At 37.3% G+C, this 18,745-nt stretch overlaps 3 protein-coding genes across 6 annotated transcripts; 1 reads left to right on the plus strand and 2 right to left on the minus strand.

Moving 5' to 3' along the window:
- The first annotated feature begins 475 nt into the window (after positions 1 to 475).
- On the plus strand, positions 476 to 5,496 carry LOC141843764 (uncharacterized). 2 transcript variants are annotated; one of them, XR_012603065.1, is made up of 8 exons: positions 476 to 691; positions 800 to 855; positions 951 to 1,813; positions 1,895 to 2,093; positions 2,237 to 2,419; positions 2,589 to 2,965; positions 4,875 to 5,113; positions 5,188 to 5,496. XR_012603065.1 is itself a non-coding variant. In XM_074731796.1 (7 exons), the coding sequence occupies exons 1-7, from the start codon at positions 498 to 500 to the stop codon at positions 5,013 to 5,015; spliced, it is 2,013 nt and encodes a 670-aa protein (XP_074587897.1). In that variant the 5' UTR covers positions 476 to 497; the 3' UTR covers positions 5,016 to 5,496. The 2 variants fall into 2 exon arrangements, 1 of the variants encoding a protein (XP_074587897.1); XM_074731796.1 differs by having other exon boundaries at positions 4,875 to 5,496.
- Positions 5,497 to 6,704: 1,208 nt separating this feature from the next.
- Positions 6,705 to 11,871, minus strand: LOC141843763 (transcription factor bHLH140). Of its 2 annotated transcripts, XM_074731795.1 has the most exons (6): positions 11,696 to 11,871; positions 8,816 to 9,771; positions 8,072 to 8,402; positions 7,760 to 7,978; positions 7,514 to 7,684; positions 6,705 to 7,238 (listed from the first exon to the last, which is right to left on the minus strand). In XM_074731795.1, exons 1-6 carry the CDS (start codon positions 11,867 to 11,869, stop codon positions 6,912 to 6,914), a joined length of 2,178 nt encoding a protein of 725 aa, XP_074587896.1. In that variant the 5' UTR covers positions 11,870 to 11,871; the 3' UTR covers positions 6,705 to 6,911. The 2 variants fall into 2 exon arrangements, with proteins under 2 accessions (XP_074587896.1, XP_074587895.1); XM_074731794.1 differs by having other exon boundaries at positions 7,760 to 8,402.
- Positions 11,872 to 13,314: 1,443 nt separating this feature from the next.
- LOC141843772 (PHD finger protein ALFIN-LIKE 1-like) lies at positions 13,315 to 18,581 on the minus strand. 2 transcript variants are annotated; one of them, XM_074731804.1, is made up of 5 exons: positions 18,333 to 18,581; positions 18,205 to 18,237; positions 17,891 to 18,113; positions 13,886 to 14,003; positions 13,315 to 13,785 (listed from the first exon to the last, which is right to left on the minus strand). In XM_074731804.1, exons 1-5 carry the CDS (start codon positions 18,421 to 18,423, stop codon positions 13,549 to 13,551), a joined length of 702 nt encoding a protein of 233 aa, XP_074587905.1. In that variant the 5' UTR covers positions 18,424 to 18,581; the 3' UTR covers positions 13,315 to 13,548. The 2 variants fall into 2 exon arrangements, with proteins under 2 accessions (XP_074587905.1, XP_074587904.1); XM_074731803.1 differs by having other exon boundaries at positions 13,315 to 13,803; positions 18,333 to 18,580.
- Between the last annotated feature and the right edge of the window lie 164 nt (positions 18,582 to 18,745).

Here is an 18,745-nt window from a genome sequence, read left to right on the forward strand (position 1 = left end):
GAGATTCGAACTATTGTCATCTTCTGCAACTCTTCTTACCTAAATGGATACTAAGCGACTTGAATAAATTTATATATATAATTTTTTTTTAAAAAAATTATATATAAAATAATAATTTTCAACTGGAACCATGAATCAAATAGTAATTGACTGCCATAACCAATTTAGATTAAGGATTAATTTTTTTTTACTAAACCGTAGTTAGGCCCACGAAGGAGACGTATAAAAATAATTTATATATTAATTTATAAATAAACTTAATTGTGAATAATTTCTAAACAATTTTATTCATTAATTTATCTCATATGAAAATTGATGATAATAAATGTTGACGTGGAATTGGGCCCTTCACGGGCCGATAAATCCCGCCGTTTGGAAGTCATAAATTTGAACTGGCCTCTCACGCCAAGCTCTTGGGGCAAGCAGAAGAGAGAGAGAGAGAGAGAGAGAGAGAGAGCCGCCGTGCCGTCGTCAGGCGAGAGCTCGCCGCCAGGGCAATGGAACGCGGCGCGACGAACCCTCCGCCTGCTACCTATCGCTCCTCGCCGAAGCCCAAGTTTTCGGTGTACCAGAACCCCGCGCTCTCCGCTGCGCTCACTGCCCAGAGCCGCCGCCCCTCGGCCTACGAACTCTTCCTCCTCTTCTCCTGGTCCCTCGCCTCCTGCGTCTCCCTATTTTACATCCACTCCAGGTTTCCCTCTCCCCCCGATCGTTTCTTGCCACCAAAAATCTAATCTTTACTAATGGTGTGCACTTCCGGGAGCTCTCTTGCTAATCGCCGCTTCTTAATGCTTTTTAGGGAAGAAGATCTCGTCAAAATCATCGTTCGGCTCCGGATCTCTTCCAGCACATCAGGTAAGATCTTCTTCCCTTGATGCCCACATGTGTTTGTTCTTAAGCTTATTGTGCTCGCCAACTGTTTGCTAAAATTTCTCAACGGTGCATTCCAGAGTTTCTTGTTAAGTCATTGAAAACGGTGACTGTGCTGGTGTTTGTCACGTTCCTCTCAACTTTAGTTCGAGCCTTATCACTGCGAAACACGAACAATGCTTTGCGAATTGCTGCTGCTGCTGCGTCGTCTTCCCACAAAGACAAAGAACAGCAGACTGTGCTCATTTCGCGCCAGAGTCTTTTAGGCTTGAACACAGTCCCATCTGAGAGTGTTACTAACATAGAATCTAACAAGAAGCCGCCCAAGTCAAGGTCCATTTTGGCTTCTGAATCTTTTGGCCCTATTAGTAGGTCTACCTTCAGCTATACACCTTATCGCCAATCTCGCATTGGCTCTGACCAACTGTATTCGAGCAGTGGAAAGAAGGCTACATTATCACCAATGTCACCACCTTCTTCTCAGTCTCAACATGTTTCTCCTGTGACTCCATGGTCAAGGAGAAGCACAGGAAGTGCAAAGGGAATTCAGTCAGAGGCAATGCTGGAGCAATACTTGACTCAAGTGGGTGAGATGTATATTGAACCAACTCTTGTCGAGGCTACACCTTCACCGCCTCTTCGAGGCTTTGTCATTGCTAGTCCTAGTTCTGTTACTTCCCAGGGTACTTCTTCAGGTGTTGCTAGAAGTACAGCATTGAGGCCTGCCAGGATGTCCCCTGGTTCACACCAGAAGTATAGCACACCGCCAAAGAAGGGAGAGGGGGATCTCCCTCCTCCCTTATCGATGGAACAAATGGTTGAAGCATTTGAATCTTTAGGTATCTATCCCCAAATTGAGGTTTGGAGAGACCGTCTCAGACAGTGGTTCTCCTCCATGTTGATCAACCCACTTTATCAGAAGATTCAGACAAACCACATTCAGGTTGTACAGTCGATGATAATTGAATTGGATTTTTCCTCCAGCTTCCTGTTATTTATGCACTCATTTTGCTTATGTTTGTAGGTCACACAAACAGCAGCAAGTGTTGGTATCACAATTACAGTCAGCCAGATTGGAATTGACTCACCCAATGGCACAGCACCTGTTAACTTATCTCCAATTACTGGCGGAACAGAGTGGCTACCTACAGTAACTGTGGATGAGGATGGTTTGCTCCATCAGCTGCGTGCGTCTCTCTTGCAAGCACGTGATGGCTCAATTTGTAAGTTAAAATAACTTCTCATTCATTTCTCTTGCTGAATTTAGTGCTAGTAATTTCCATTCACATTTGCAAGTGGCTATCTATTTTTTCAATAATTATTTCATTCTGATATTTGATCTGTGAAATATTTTCCACTGGTGCAGCACAGACACAATTTGCTAGAATGCAGCAACCACAGACAAACTCAATCCTCCCTTTCATACAAGCATGTATTGATGCCATAACAGACCACCAGAGACTTAAAAAGTTGATGAAAGGAGAGCTCATTAAGGGTTTACTTCCCCAAAGTAGTGTTCGTGCTGAGTATACAGTTAGAAGGGTTCGAGGTACAACTGTCCGTCTTTATAACTATCTGCTTTTCGTTGAATGATCTAGTCATGTTCATATGGTAAAGCAACTGTTTTTTGGAATATTGATGATTTTCACTAGTCATTATATATTCCCTCTGTAATTAAAGATTCTGTCAGTTGATGAATCTTCATGTAATTTCTGCAGAGCTTGCTGAAGGAACATGTTTGAAGCACTATGATTATATGGGGAATGGAGGCACTAATGACAAAGGAGACAAGAAATGGAATAATGAACTTCCTACGGATTCACACCTGTTGCTGTATTTTTTTAGTGCTTTCCTGGAGCATCCTCAATGGATGCTACATGTTGACCCCACCTCGTATTCTAGTGCCCAGTATAGCAAGAATCCCTTATTCCTTGGGCTTCTCCCTCTGGCAGATAGGTTTCCAGAGAAGTATGTTGCAGTGATCTCTGGTGTTCCGTCTGTCCTTCACCCAGGAGCTTGTATATTGGCCATTGGAAAGCAAAGTCCTCCAACATTTGCATTATATTGGGACAAGAAATTGCAATTATCTCTTCAGGTGATTGTTATTTTTCTAAATTTAATTACTTAGTTTAAGCTAATACTATTTAGATAGTTCTTTCCAATAGGTCTGGTCTTGGTTGCTTGTTAAGTATGTAGCTTTGTTGTGAGTTCTCTTCCGTATATTCGCTTGTGTTGTTCTGTGAACTTGAATAGATATTAAGCAGCTAAAGTTGAGGTAAATAAGTTATAAGCATAGCAATGTTTAAAGCTTACGATAAGTTAGAATGATAATCTAGGAACTAAGAATGGGGGAAATACATTATCGAGTTGCAAAAGCTAAAGAAAGAAAATGTAGGGACTTGGTCATGAATTTGAAAAGAAATGTAGGACTAGATGCATAAGTTGAAAATTTAAAGATTCTTGTTGATGACAATGCAAATAAGAAAAGATGAAACAAATATTTCTATAAGCTATTTAATGAAAATTCTTCATATAATTTGATTTTAGAGACCAAAAAAATTATGGTAGATTTAGAAATAATAAATTTGTTCATACTATTATCGTAGACAAAAAATTGGTAAGATCTGAGTGGTCAAAATGGAGAGGAGCTTTGATCGAGTCTTGTGTGATTGTTGTTAAAAAAAAACAACATATGAAAAAAGTTAATATAGTAGAAATGAAATTCTAAGGTTCATTGTGTAACTCCAGTTAAATGATAAAAAATGAGAGAAAATAGGTTGAAATGGCATGTACATGTTAGAGATGAGTAGAAAGTGTAAAGGTTAGAAGAATTCGAAAAAAAACAGTAATCAATATATTAATAAAAAATAATTATTTTGAAGTATTATTTGTTGGGTCGAACATTGCTTGATGATGATGTTGATTTGTTGTTGAATGCAGAAGAGATATTTGCTTGAATTTAGAAACTTCAATAGTTCTTCAGTAATTACATATCTCAATTCTTGGCTTGCTGGGTAAATTTTCATAGATAATAAAAGTTTCTCAATGAAATCATGAGACTCAGGACTAAAAAGGCTGAAAAGAAGAAGCTTAGATTTTTCATACTTACAGACTAGGCATCTATCACTACTATATATTTAGAGTTTTTGAGGTATAGCTACTGTACAAGCTGCTGTTACTTCTTTTATGCAATCACAGAGGAGTGGGAGAAAAGAGTGCTCATATTGAGAATTAATGAAAAATGGTTCTGGGAAGTGGAGAATATCTAATAAAAGTACTAGAGTAGACGGTGTAGCAGTGATTATCGGTGCAAATAATGTCGTAAGGAACTAAAGTTGATTTCTCTCAACTAGTGGTGGATAACAAACATCAACAAATGAAATCTAACTAATATCAACTAGTGGTGGATGACAAACATCGACACATGAAATCTAACCAATGCCAAGAAGTGGTGGACTATGAACAACAACACACAACTCAACCATTTGGGCTTTGCTGTGTGAGTTTTTTTCCCACAATTAAGTTTAGGGAAAGATCTTATCAAATTTCTCACCAACCCAGGATTTTCCTTTGGCCAAGGGAAACACATTCTTTTCTCTGGTCGAAGAGTTTCTACTTAAGGTAGGGCCTAGAACCAGAAAGAGCACTTCAGAACAAGGTCACTGTAAATTTTTTGTCGATACATCAGGTTAAGAAAATAGAGCAACAGACCAGTGTATTGTCTTAAACACTACTAAAAAGTAATTCTTCTTCTGATACATCTATTAAATCTCAAAGGCAAGGTTGGAGGTTAGCCATGTTTTTTTTTTTCTGTAAGCTTAGGCATGTTTTTTTCCTCGTAAATTCAATTTATATGCCATAGAAACAACAACAAAAAATGTTATTTGTGGCCTGAACCCAAGTAAAAGGTGTCATACATGAAGAAACTATAGTAGTCTTCTTTGTATGAATCGTTGCAGGTTTATAATTGGCACTGACTGGAAAATTTGTTGGTTTTTCTTCAGGGAAGAACAGCCTTGTGGGATTCAATTTTGCTTCTGTGTCATAGAATAGAAACAAGCTATGGAGGCGTCATCAGGGGTGTCCATCTCGGTTCTTCCGCTCTCAACATCCTTCCTGTGTTCGATTCGGATACAGAAAACTGAAGGACCACTACTACACATCATCCATGCTTCCCTTTTAGCTCAATGATTTCACCAGTAGGATATTTAGGAGAAGCCTTAACCATTTGAACCTCTGAAAGGTACTCAGGACATATTATGCCTGCAAAATATGTTCTCACATGCAGATCTTTTTTCTTTCTTCCTTTCTTTGTAGGTTTTGCCACTTGCTAGTTTGATGTGATTTATAGATGTTCGCTCGAAAGATCACATCTTTTGGGTGTCCTCAGTAGTTGCAATGGGGAACGACCCGATCTTGTAGTCGGTAATGTCGGTGCTAGGGTTTGAGGAAACTTAGGAGGTATTCCAATCATTCGAAGATCATCATTGGGGTTGTTATCATCATCTTCGTCGTCATCATCTAGTGGTATTTATCTCAATGGTTGACTATATACATCTTACCCTGCATCGATCATTGATTGCTAGTGAAGATTTATGATATAAATGATGTTCGGCTCAAATTCAATCCAACTTTGATTGTCGAAGTATTTAGATGTAAAATCTTGTATTATTAAGAATTGGGGAAGATTAGATTATGTTAAACTCATGATGTTAGGGTTTTTTTTCCCTCTTTTTATTTCTTTTTTTTCTTCTAGTGAAAATTTTCAATTTACCTTAGAGTTTTTTTTTTCAGAATTTTCCCTTTACCCCTAAGGGATTTTCATTATACTCCTATTAATTTATAAAATTGTCCAATTGATTCTCCAAGCTAGTACTTGAAAACATAATCTGAAAATCTCACTAGATATTTGCAATACTAGAACTGAGAAATGATCTTGATCTAGCTCGGAAGAAAGGATTAATTACAATATATATCATTAGGACTTTTTTTTTTCTTCTAATAAATATTTATGTTGGGAGAAGATTGGAGTGCAGCTTGAATCTCAACTTATGATAATTCTGAGAGTTCGGTTTGACTGGTTTAGGATGGTCGGATGAGGATAGATTGAGTCCGGAAGCAAAGGAGAACATCAGCTTGTACATAATGAGATTTAGGAGTATTCATCTGGATGCCATCAGTATTTAAAAAAAATGATAAATCTCAGTCAGTGACTATCTTTAGAAGTGACCGATTTGATCTCACGGAAATTTTCCATCGATTATCAGGATAAATCGGGAAGTATACACAGTGGTCACACAGGTGTCTGGATGATAACCTGGATATCTTATCGCGGTACCATTGCCCTGGAGACAAGATGCCATCAGTATTTAATATTGAGTATTCAATTAAAATCAAAATTGAATTAATTGAAACAAATTAAATTTTTTTCAAACTAATTAAATTGATTAAAATTTTAAATAAAAATTAAATAAATTGAATTGATAAAATGTCAATTAAAAATTAAATTAATCAAAATAATTAAAATTTTTAAATATTATGAAAGATTTATCAATTAATTAAAATTTTATAAATTTATTTAATTAAAATTTTATCAATTTTTTAATTTTAAATTATTTAATTTATTCTGTTTAATTGAATAAAAAATTTTAAAATCAAAATTAAATTGAATTAATTAATATAATTAATTCTTTTAAAAATATTAAAATTTTAAAATAATCAAATTAAATTTTTAAATTTGTTCGATATATTCAATCTAATCGAACTTTTGTTCACTCCTATATACAACAACTAAGTGTTTGATATTGGGATGCCGATATGAACACTCCTTACTAAAGTAGTCGGTTCGAATTCAAAAGAAGAAACCTGACGAGGCAAATATACAAATAACAAGGAGCGTAAGCTTATACCTCAAAGACCTTGTGTTCGCTAAGGCAAACATTTTACCTGACCTTTTATAGGTTTGGAGGTCAGAGTATCTTTCTTTCGACTAAGAGATGATGTACAATGGCTGCTTAAAGAGAAGTTGTTGGGATCTCACATCAACATCTTGGCAATGCAGATACAAGTCGATCATTGTGGAGAAGCCAAGCAGGAAGGGAAGCCTTGCAGAGGGCTATGTGAGACTTGAGTCTTGGGATATTAGGATGTGCACTTCGACATCTGTGGCAGCGCAGCTCCATCTTCAACAAACTCTCATTGCCATTTATATCGGCGACTCCGTGCTTCTCCTCGAGTTCTTGGATCAAATCAGTCGAGTCGCGGAAGAATGAGGTGTTGAAAGAGTTCCAGTGTTTCTTGTTTCGCAAGCTTGGAGAATCAAAATCTTGGCTTATGACATGAAGATGAAGTTGCCTCATTGATGGAACCTAGAGAATAAACACATTCAATCAATCTGACTAGACTTAAAGTCAGAAATAGAGAAGATGCCCTCGAGGCATAATTGAGTTGGTTATGACGAGGGAGGGTTATTGAAATGGGCAAAAGTCAAATCTCGACGAAGCTGAAACAATATCCTCTCTCATAGTGACTAACAGTAGTTTTTTGATTTACCTCTTCACAAATAGTTGCGGAGCCATTGGCAAATTCCACATTTTACTAAAAAAATAGAGAAGATGCTATTAATGCTATTGGGTTGACATACCGAGTGATATCCGAGTCTAAACATCAAAGAAGCATCCTCATTTAAGAACATCTGAGTCCATTTCAGACCAGCAGAATGCATTTTCTTCAACAAAGGAAGATGTTCTTCGCGAACATCCGAAAGAGAATCAAGTCCTTGCAATCTCGATACAACCAGGATATGTTTCTTTGCCTGCAGAATGAACTAACGCAATAAGAACATGGACATGATATGAGAGAAGAGAGGAAGCATGTCACAGTTTCTAACCTTGGGATACATATCAGTTAGAACAACATAGTCATCTGATTTCTCCATTACAACATTCTTGTGCTTCTCGGGGTTCATGGCCTTTTCATAAAGTACTTGGGCCCAAGCACCCCAAGACCTTTTCATTAAGTTGCTAGGGCTTTCATTCGACGGAGTATGACCGTGATCATCATTCGCGACAATGTTTTTGTCCTTGGAAGCACCACTAGCTGCAAAAACCTTTGATTTTTTGTTTCTGTCAGCATTAGATTGAGCTTCTTGAGAGGAAGTGATGGTAGTTCCTTCCTCATGAGTATCAGAAATTGCACTCACATGTCGCTTGCTATCGGTCTTGCTTTGGTTCTCCAATATGGAAGCGAAGTTTGCGAAAAGTGATGAATAAGCATTACGGAGTACTTTGCAACCTTCAACATAGTCGTTGTTCAGACAATTCGGCCTTTGTGGATTCATGTTTGCACCGACAACATGAATTACATGAGTCACCCCTTCTCTTGCGTGGAGTGGCGAGTTAGATGGAAGAGGAACAACAACAGAGCTTCCAGGACTGAGAATGTCAGCACATTTCTTTGTTGCAGTTTGAAGGGATTCCCCAGCTGCTTTAAATATTGCTGCATTGACACCTCCACCACCAGGTTTCAGCCGCCTACACGAAGCACCGAATAAGAAATATAAGCGTTCTAAGTAACAGAATTTCGCAATCAAACATGCTGTCTCGATCTACAAGAGACTGCATGTTAACAGACTGCCTGCAAATAAATTCAACCGAGAGAAGAGATTGAAAGATATAGAAAGTCTGAAGTATTTTTCAGATAAAACTGAAGATAAGACTTAAGAACTCCAATACAAGAAACTTGAAGTCTAGAGACAATTTTAGGCATATCCTAATTTTGGAAAGCTAATAATACTGAAAGTTGATTGAATATGAAAGAAACAGTAACAAAGCATATCCTTATACCAAACATACTTTAAGGGATACCAGAAGTTTCACCAGAAAAGTTCAAAAGATAAGACAACTCATGTGAGGACAATCAAAGATTTAACATAAAAGAATCTTACCAGTTGGCAGCATTGGCTATTACATTGCATCTCAAGTTTCCTCTTGAATGCAACTGTGTAATATCTCCAACAAATGTGAAGAACTTGCTTGAGTCAATATGTTTATTTGCAGATCTTTCTCTAACCAAGGACAAAATCTTTGATTTTTCACTGAGGTCCACAAGAACAAGCCTAATATTGTCAAACTTTCGCAAGAAATCAGAAACACAGTCAACTATGATTTCGGATGCCAACTTAAGGTCAAACTGAAAATCAGCTGTCGAGATGGATGGGAAAGCTAGAGTATGAACAAAGTCCATGGAACTATCACCAGTGAGAGATCTCTGTGATTGGCAGTTTGAATTTGAACTTCTCAGGTCCTCTTTATTTTTTTCTAGTTCCATTGAGCATGTACTAGTAACAGAAGTTTGCATGGAAGCAGTATCAAGGGGGAGATTTCCAACAGGTGTTGAATCTTTGCCTGAAGCATCAAAGTCTGATTTATCAATTTTCTTCAAAAACTTCATTATCCCAAGCTGGACTTTTGCTTCCTGATTTTTCTGTCTGAAAACTCCAGCTGAAAGGATATCTGATGGGCCAAGTTGACTGTATGCATTAACAGCCTCTTTGACGTCTCTTTCATTTTGACAAAATGTAATTCGAGAGAATCCTTCGCTTAGATTTGGTAACTCTTTCTTTTGTAGCATACGGTTGACAACCATAGCAGCTCTTCCACCTTGTAGCTTTCCCTCATGCCCAGTCCGTTTTACTGAACGTGAAATGCACAGCTGGGCAGGAAGATCAAGAACAACTGCATGCACATCTACTTGCACTTTGCGAAGTCTAACAAAATCAGCTCGTTGCGCTTGTTCAAGGTTACACCTGTCAATAAATACACTCTTACCCTCTTCTAGTGCAGCAGATGCACTTGTTATGCACTGAGCCTTTGTCCCCTGCTTACCATTTGCAATGATATCCTACATGAAGAACAATTAAGTCATGAAAAATCAATATAATAGGCAACTACATACTGGAAATTAAGAGATGATGTAATCCAATACTGTCAAATTAAAAAGTGATGCAAAGCTTCCAACAAGAACTTTGCTCCTAAAACAAAAGCGAATGACTATATTTTACTAAAACAAGGCTAATTAATGTAAGGGATGAAGATTTACTAAAACTGCATGGACGTTTGATCAAATGGTTATAGGCAAATAAATACAAGCAGCTCTGCAAATAAGAAAAAGAGAAATGATACTTACCATGAAATGGTAGCATGAAATTGTAGCATGACACTCACAATTGCATGCAGTGGGCCCCACATGCAATGGGCCCCACTGCATGCCAGTGGGACCCACTGCCAATGTGAGTTTCATGCTACGATTTCATGTTATGTATCACCACTCTAAGAAAAAAAGTTAATCGAATGTCCAAAGGGAAGAGGCATAACGAAGAGGAATTTGCTACAATTCATGTTGGGCAGTCAATGCATGTTTAATTTTGCATCCTTGAGCTAAATTGGAAGAAACAACTAACCATACCATATAAGGATCGAAGAAAAACAAGCATAATATGATACACAATGGTATATGCAAAACAATTAGCAAAATTGCTTCGTGATCGTAATAAACCCTAGATCTTATTCCAACTTGCATCCGTATACTCATATGGATAGTAGATGGCAAAGAGCACCTTTTCCCTAAATATTACAATAGCCACTGTTTAATTTTGCATCCTTGAGCTAAATTGGAAGAAACAGCTACCCATACCATACCCAAGTACTGACATAAATTATATAAGTATCGAAGAAAAAACAAGCATAATATGATACACAATGGTATATGCAAAAAATTAGCAAAATTGCTTCATGATCGTAATAAACCCTAGATCTTATTCCAACTTGCATCCATATACTCATATGCATAATAGATGGCAAAGAGCACCTTTTCCCTAAATATTACAATAGCCACTGTTTAAGTTTGCATCCTTAGCTAAATTGGAAGAAACTGCTACCCATACCATACCCAAGTACTGGCATAAATTATATAAGTATCGAAGAAAAAACAAGCATAATATGATACACAATGGTATATGCAAAAAAATTAGCAAAATTGCTTTGTGATCATAATAAACCCTAGATCTTATTCCAACTTGCATCGATATACTCATATGGATAGTAGATGGCAAAGAGCACCTTTTCCCTAAATATTACAATAGCCACTGTTTAATTTTGCATCCTTGAGCTGAATACAGCTACCCATACCATGCCCAAGTACATGATACACAATGGTATATGCAAAAAAAAAATTAGCAAAATTGCTTCATGATTGTAATAAACCCTAGATCTTATTCCAACTTGCATCCATAAACTCATATGGATAGTAGATGGCAAAGAGCACCTTTTCCCTAAATATTACAATAGCCACTGTTTAATTTTGCATCCTTGAGCTAAATTGGAAGAAACAACTACCCATACCATACCCAAGTACTGACATAAATTATGTAAGTATCGAAGAAAAAACAAACTTAATATGATACACAATGGTATATGCAAAAAAAATTAGCAAAATTGCTTCGTGATCGTAATAAACCCTAGATCTTATTCCAACTTACTCATATGGATAGTAGGTGGCAAAGAGCACCTTTTCCCTAAATCGAACTCGGCAAACGGATCAGCCGTAGCTTGCATTTGATTCTCGTGTATTGGAGGAAGGAAAAAGAAGTTTTTAAGAATGAGAGCTCGAGAAGAAGAACGATAGTCTAGCGCCCATGTGGATACATGGTTGATATCGGTTAGATGCTTATTTTCTAACAGAACAACTGCCTCGAGCAACTAAATCTACACGCAACAAAAATATCTGGAAGAAATTGATGTGGGGAAATGGCGACACGGAAGCGTACCTGGCAGACGCGGACCCAGGGGCGGCGCGCGGCGGCCATGACGTCGTCGCAGAAGGTGGACTTGCCGCTGCCAGGGGCGCCCACCAGGATGACGACGAGGGAACTGGCCCCCTCCGATGGCCCGCCGCTGCCTAGGAGACCGGAAGTGTGGTGGATGGCCGGATCGCCCGACATGGCCAAGGAGTCGCTCTCGACGAGCAGAGGACGAGGATGAGATCGGGGAGCAAGAAGGAAGCCAGGTAGTGGTCGAGCCGTCGGGGTTAGTGTTGTCCACGGACCGGTTCGGTCCACTAGACGGTTTTGGGCCGGTTCGGTCCAAGGACCCATATTTGAAAATCACCCCTCGTACTTTATATTATTTTAAAAATACCTTTTAGAATTTTGAAACCTTCAAAATACACTTTAAAGCTTTTAAATATTTACCTTGTCTTAATACATTGCCTCGTTGCCACCTTCAAAACTAAATAGGAACAATAGTTAGCAATTTATAATTTCACAAATTTTTCTCAAACAATTAACTAACATCCTAGTAAAGGGTGAGTAAAATATCGATTGAATCGACTCTTGTGATTGATAGACTCGATTGTTTAATATTAAGATTTTTTTTTAAATTATCAAAAAGGCATTCCATTTTGATTTTTTTATCAAAAGGAATGCCTCATTTTTATTTTTTTTAATCAAAAGGCATCTCACCCTATTATTCAATCATGTATAATAATTCAATTGTTCTTTAGTACTATTATCTCTCGTCTAATTTCTGAATTGATCGAATGTGTTATAGCAGTTACGATTTCGTAATTGCTATAATACATACTTAATTTATTCAACATTAGTAATAATTCATATTATAGTAACTACAATTTTGTAACTACTACAATGTGAATAATAGGAATTCACATTGTAGGAGTTAACAATTTTTATCACTCACGTTGTAGTAGTTACGATTTCGTAACTGCTACAACGAATCCGACCGATTCAAAATTTAAAAACAGTACTCAATGATAGTTAGATAATTATACACAGTTGAACAGTAATATGAAAGGCTTTTTATTAAAAAAATAAAAATGAAATACCCTTTGATGATTTAAAAAAAAGACATCCTTTGACTTTTGTCCAAGTTCGATCAATTTGATTTATATAAAAAAATCGATTAATTCAATTTTAATTTATTCGATTCAATTTTGAATCGATTGGTTAACCCTAATCAAATCATAGTTAAGTCATAACCTCTACTGGTTACTATAATTTTTTACAGGCAAAATTCCGATACCTTTTATCATTGCTATTATTAAAAATGTGCCCTATGTTAAAAAAAACTATCAAAACAATACTTTATCCTATTATGTAGTTTCATGCACTTTCAAGAAAGTTTTTCTTTTTTCCTTCTGTATAAGATCTTCAGATTTTTTTTTACTTTATTTATTTTACTTCAACTGATCAAAATTTTAGTTCAAAGATATTGCCTCTCTAAAGGAACACACACAGAGAGAACTAGTGATAGCAAACTTCACTTGATACAAGCTGAAGAAGAAACAAGAAGGATTTCAGGCATCCTTTGTCATGAACATCCTACTCTGGAATACATTTAACCTAGAAAATTAGTCAGATCAAATAGCAAGAGTCTTTTATGAGAAATATAACAGCATTTCAGCTAGGGAGATGCGAGAAGTTAGCAAGAGAAAAGCGATAAACAAAATGTCCAAATTTAGTGAATGTTGCCAAAAGCTTATATAAAATTACAGATGGTGAGCATGTTAACTTATAAAAACATGGTACCATTCATTAGCAAGAGACTAACTACAATCCACAAGGAGCAAGGTTTAGAGGATTACCGCTGACAAATTGTCACAGGCTCACAGCCTTGCTTTCTTTGAACTGCAACGGGGGCACTTGTATTGCTTTATGCTCTCGGCTTTGGCGGGAGTTACCTTCACACACTTGCCGTGAAACCACCTTTCACATACATCGCACGCAATCCAAAACTCGTCTGCGCTGTAACTTCCACCGCAAGCGCCGCAAAGGGTTTCGCTGTGTTCGTCGTCATCTTCATCGTAGCCGCCCTCATCGGCTATCTTTGAGTTGCTTTTTATCTGTCCATCACTGGATCTCTGTCAGGAATTCAGAATTCAATAGTCGACAGATTAGGAACAACAAAAATACAGTTCAGATTCGATTGTCTGATGTCCATGCCTTTGAGAGTTTAGATTTACTGCCACTGTCAATGCCAGACTTTTCTCTTGATTGCCGCCTGTCAGATACCACTTCGAAGACGGTCGGATGTTCATTGATCATGCTGAACAAGCGTTTCCTGTTGGTATGAGGGAGAAGAAAATCTCGTAAGTATTCGCGAAAGGTGGAAATTGAATGCTAGTTAGAAAATATCAAACAAAATTCTCGTCCTAAAAAGAAGCTAAGTGAATTTTTTCCTAATCATCTAACTTGAATTCTGAGAAAACAAAGACGAAAACACTTATAACACAATAATCTCTAGCCTGCAGTTGATCGCTTCTATTTGAACTTCGTCCTTGGATACTCCACCTGCTACCTAGTCTCACTAAGTTCAATATAGCAATTTCTTCTAGCTTCATACAAGATTACTGGAGGATGCACTCGCCTGATCCAATTAAGTAGCTATTTTTGGACTCGGTCTAAATTATCAGAACCTTTGACTACTATTGTTCGAAATGAAGCTTCTTAGAAACATCAACCATTTAGATGTTACTAAGAAGAATAGAATTAACATAATGGCAAGCAAGTAATTCATGCTATACTCCAGTACGGAGTTCAACAATCGCACTTAGGGCACCTAATCATTGCGGTCTTGAACTATGTTCAAAATGAATACAAGTAATGGAGGATATATCACCTTCATGAAACTCTAACTGAAAACATGCTCCACCAAACTCTAGACTACAAACCAACCCATTTATGTCATCAATCCATCTATTGCCTCCCACCAGTCACAATTTTTAATCCTCAATGAATTCAGATAAAAGGGCAGCTTGGTGCATGATGTTTCCGTCAATGCGAGGTCCCAGAGAAGGGGGTCGGACTGCATTGAGCCTATTGTACACAATCTTACCATACACTGTAAGAGGTTGTTTCCACGACTCGAATCCGTGACTACAAGGTCATCGACGACTTGAATCCTCGATGAATTCAGATAAATTGAATAATTTTATCGGTAATCAAGCTGCATAGTAATTTGATCTGGAATCAAGTTGCATAGCAGTTTCCAAATAGTGTATTTCTTCATCAACTGTTGGGGATAAAACTATGGGTGGTTCGCTCAAATAAAGGACTAACAATGATGGCTAGATGGACCCGCACTGCACCAACCAAACCCCCTGGATTCGCACGTCACCAAATACCATGGTGGGGAACTAACAATACATAATGACGCAGAGTTAGAAATGCAGTCTAATTGATAATAGAAAGCTATATATATCAATAGCTATACAGTGATGCTAAATACAAATATGTAAAACAAACAAATACAGCTTAATATCACCTACTTAATGGGAGTGTATCAAGATATTATATTTTAACTAAGGTAATAGGAGAAGATATGGCATAAGGTAGATCATTCTTATACCAGATGGGAATTATCACCTTAAGAAGAGGGAAAGAACAGAGTGTTTTTTTTAATATGTAGTGTTCTTTAAAAAAATAAAAATAACTTAATATACAATTAATAATTAAACAAGTGAAAACATCCAATATATGCAAGTGCAAAATGAATCAGGAACAGATGTCCATGCCACCTATTGATCCCAAAAAATTGCATTTAGAAAAAGAGCCAAAACCATATAAAGGAATGATGTGGTAAATCCAGTGAGTACACACACAGCCTTTGTGAACAATAAATTTGTTGATCAGGAACTTCTTTGAAGAAGCATGTGATGAATATGGAATCAAAAGATATAGAAGTGTAGTGATCTAAACATTGGATTAGCAAGTTCATTTAGTTTTCCTGTGTAAAATAATATTATTTCACATTGTTTCATGATGAAATTATACACCAAATTGTTGGAACCACCTCTTGCATCCAATTCATATTCTACTAAGTAGTAGAGAAGCAATCAGCTGCCAGCAAGCTCCCAACCCTTTTTTCTTTTTTGCAAAACCTCATTCAAATTAAATCACTTCTGATGACCTAGAGCTTGTTTGTTTGAGTATAATCTTATGATGTGTGCAGATGAGTGTTCAATGCACAATAACAAACATAACTCTTAAGAAAACAAACATGAATATCCTTAGATGAAACAGTTTCAGCTAATGACAAGTTTAGCAAAAGCTAAGAACAGAACAAGACTATCCTTGATGTTCAAAATTGGGAAAGAGGGATGATGTAAGTAGAAGTAAGTTTTCCTAGTAAACTGCAGAAAGTAGGTGCAATGAGTAATACACACAAGGAAATGAGTAACGTGTAGAAGGAAATAATTGATGATAAATTTGAGATTGATACATTTGCGATAAAAGAAAAGAAATTGAAAAATATTCAAGATAAATTTTAAATTTTATTTTTGTCATTTGGTAATTTGAAGTCAATGAGCATTTCCGATTTTGATAATAAATAGAAAACAATCATAATCCCTATTAAGATTAGTATATTTTCTTTATTTAGATTTTTTTTCGTGTTTGCTATCGAGCCAAGTCTATAAAATACGTTTAGAGTCCTATCATTAATTATCTTTGAATTAATACAATTTCCAATTTGATTTCTCTATGTGACTTTTTCCTCTGGGTAAGGTTATTATATTCTTCGCTTCATCAACTTCATTCCAAGTTCCTATATGATTCAATGGTTCACTTTTGATATTGTGTCAATTAGACCAAAGACAGCCAATGCAGACAAAAAAAATTATGTGACATATACTATTAGAACTTGTCAATTTTAGGAATAGCAAAGAGAAAGTCAATATAGAGTTTTATCACAAGACACAAATTCAGGTATAGAGTCATCCATAAACATCATCTACGATATTGAAGTTACAAATATTTCACAGCTATACACAAAGTTTTGTAATTATAATCTGAACCATGTCCATGAATGAAGAGATCCAATTGCTACTCATTGAATGAACAAGAAACACATGATCATTAATGACAGTCAAGTGATGATGAAGTTAACATTCCCCATGTTCGCACGAGTCTGAATAAATATCTGAGTATGCAGCACTGGGAGAGAAAGTGTATAGAAAACGCAGCTAGAGACAATATAGAGAAAGAATGTATAAACATGAGAGATCCATGGGAAACAATATGAGCGATAGGGAGCTAGGTAATGTGATAAAGGAGACACTCACACAATAGTGTCTAGGCATCACCTTCTTGTGTGGGCTTAGGAAATGTGTGACATTTTGAGGGTTCCAACAGAATGAGAAATTAACATTCTTACAAAAACCAAATCTAGCCATAAATAAATTGGTGGCTTTAAGGTAGATATTCAGTTTTAGTAACTCATTATTTTCAGCATCTATCTCAATAGTTAGTATGCCCAGCATGAAGAAAGTGGTGGCAATTGGAGAACAAGTTGAAGATTCATGGATGATATTATGGCATCCACCAGTCAGCCTAGTAGTTGCTGGCTAGAGAAGCCACTTACATGAATCTTTGTATTAAGTATTAACTGCTATTCTGCCTTAAAAATGATAATTACTTACAAGATGTAGTAAAAAAACAATTTAAAAATGTAAGAGTACTGAGTTAGAGAAAAAATATTCAAAAACATAACTTTATATGTATCTTAAAATTCATTCAGTAACACATTCCACACATAGTGCCTAAGGTAAGACCTTGATTAGAGGGGATGAAGTCATCATAGAAGACTTAAAAACATTGACCAAAAACAAATTCAAAGATGGCAATTTTTTGGGTAAGTAACTCAACAAGAAGTAGATTACACAAACTTTCAGAAGCCAAGAAACAGAATTCAGTCCTCCCATTTGTTTCAACAAGATTTGCTATTGAATTCTCAGAACAAATGACGACAATAGCATTTTATGTAAAGGAATTAATAAAATTATCAACTCTCTTGTATTTACACCTCATGGCTATCATTATGTTCAAATATCAAAGAGTCCTTTGTGTTGTAGTATTTGCCTTCTGCGTCTAAGGTAATGAACAGATCATAAAATCATCAGCGGGGGATAGCAACAAGAGAGAGAGAGAAAGTAGGAGGCGAGCTCATACCTATCGTTCCGGTTGAGGCGCGCCCCAAGATAGAAGGCAACAGACAAGAGCCAGGAATCGCTGTGCATGGCGATGAGCGAGAGCCAGTCCCTACGCTCCATCCCGTCCCTCGCGAAGTTGATGCCGAGAGCCGGCTCCGGAAGCTCCGGAGGGACCTCTTCCGCCGGGAGGTTCACCTCCCACGAGTCGTTGGAATGCCCGTACAGGCACAGATTCTCCCTGTCTGCCCCAAACAAAAACGAATCAAGTCAGAAGAACGAAGCAGAACCCCCAAACCCGTCGGATCTGCGTGGAGAAGGTTGAAGGAGACCTACCGGGATCGCATTGGGCGTAGAACTCGTCGACATCTGCGCCCAACACAGGGAAAGACATCGTGATCGATCAACGTCAAAAAGAGTAAAACCAAGAACAAAAGAGGGAGGAAGAGGGGGAAGGAGTTTACCGTGGGTCAGAGCTCGGACGATACCGGCGCGGCGCCCGCTGTAGTCCTTGAAGATGTCCTCGACGGTGCGGGGGGCGGAGCCGAGATCCATGGCGGCGGCTGCAGAGGGAGTGTTGCAGATCGAGATCGCAGATCCGGCGCTACAGATCGGAGGCGGAGCGCCGAGAAACGGAAGGCATGAAGCGAAGTGGTCACCGTTTTAGCAGCGATCGAAATCGATCTCGAGGAAGGCGACGACGGAAATGGACTGTGTTAACTGTTCTTTTGGAAGTTTCCCGAACAGGACCTTCTACTTTATAGATTTTCCAAATCCAGCACCATTTCGTTTGCGGTCGCAGATTTCACTCTCACTTCACATTTATAAAATTTCAAGGGGATTATTGAATAAATTTTTAGAACAAAATATTTAAGAA

The sequence above is a fragment of the Curcuma longa genome, chromosome 13 (genome assembly GCF_044706935.1).
Source record: "Curcuma longa cultivar G26 ecotype Majalengka, Jawa Barat chromosome 13, ITB_CL_G26_1.1, whole genome shotgun sequence".
NCBI lineage: Eukaryota > Viridiplantae > Streptophyta > Magnoliopsida > Zingiberales > Zingiberaceae > Curcuma > Curcuma longa.

Coding starts and splice junctions, on each gene's coding strand:
- LOC141843763 (XM_074731794.1), bottom strand. CDS start 11,869: ATGTCGGGCGATCCGGCCATCCACCACACTTCCGGTCTCCTAGGCAGC. Junction 8,403..8,815: donor ATAGCCAATGCTGCCAACTG/GTAAGATTCTTT, acceptor TGCTTCGTGTAG/GCGGCTGAAACCTGGTGGTG. Junction 7,239..7,513: donor TTAGACTCGGATATCACTCG/GTATGTCAACCC, acceptor TTTATTCTCTAG/GTTCCATCAATGAGGCAACT.
- LOC141843772 (XM_074731803.1), bottom strand. CDS start 18,423: ATGGATCTCGGCTCCGCCCCCCGCACCGTCGAGGACATCTTCAAGGAC. Junction 18,238..18,332: donor CGTCCGAGCTCTGACCCACG/GTAAACTCCTTC, acceptor TGTTGGGCGCAG/ATGTCGACGAGTTCTACGCC. Junction 18,114..18,204: donor CTACGCCCAATGCGATCCCG/GTAGGTCTCCTT, acceptor TGTTTGGGGCAG/ACAGGGAGAATCTGTGCCTG.
- LOC141843764 (XM_074731796.1), top strand. CDS start 498: ATGGAACGCGGCGCGACGAACCCTCCGCCTGCTACCTATCGCTCCTCG. Junction 692..799: donor CTATTTTACATCCACTCCAG/GTTTCCCTCTCC, acceptor AATGCTTTTTAG/GGAAGAAGATCTCGTCAAAA. Junction 2,420..2,588: donor TACAGTTAGAAGGGTTCGAG/GTACAACTGTCC, acceptor TAATTTCTGCAG/AGCTTGCTGAAGGAACATGT.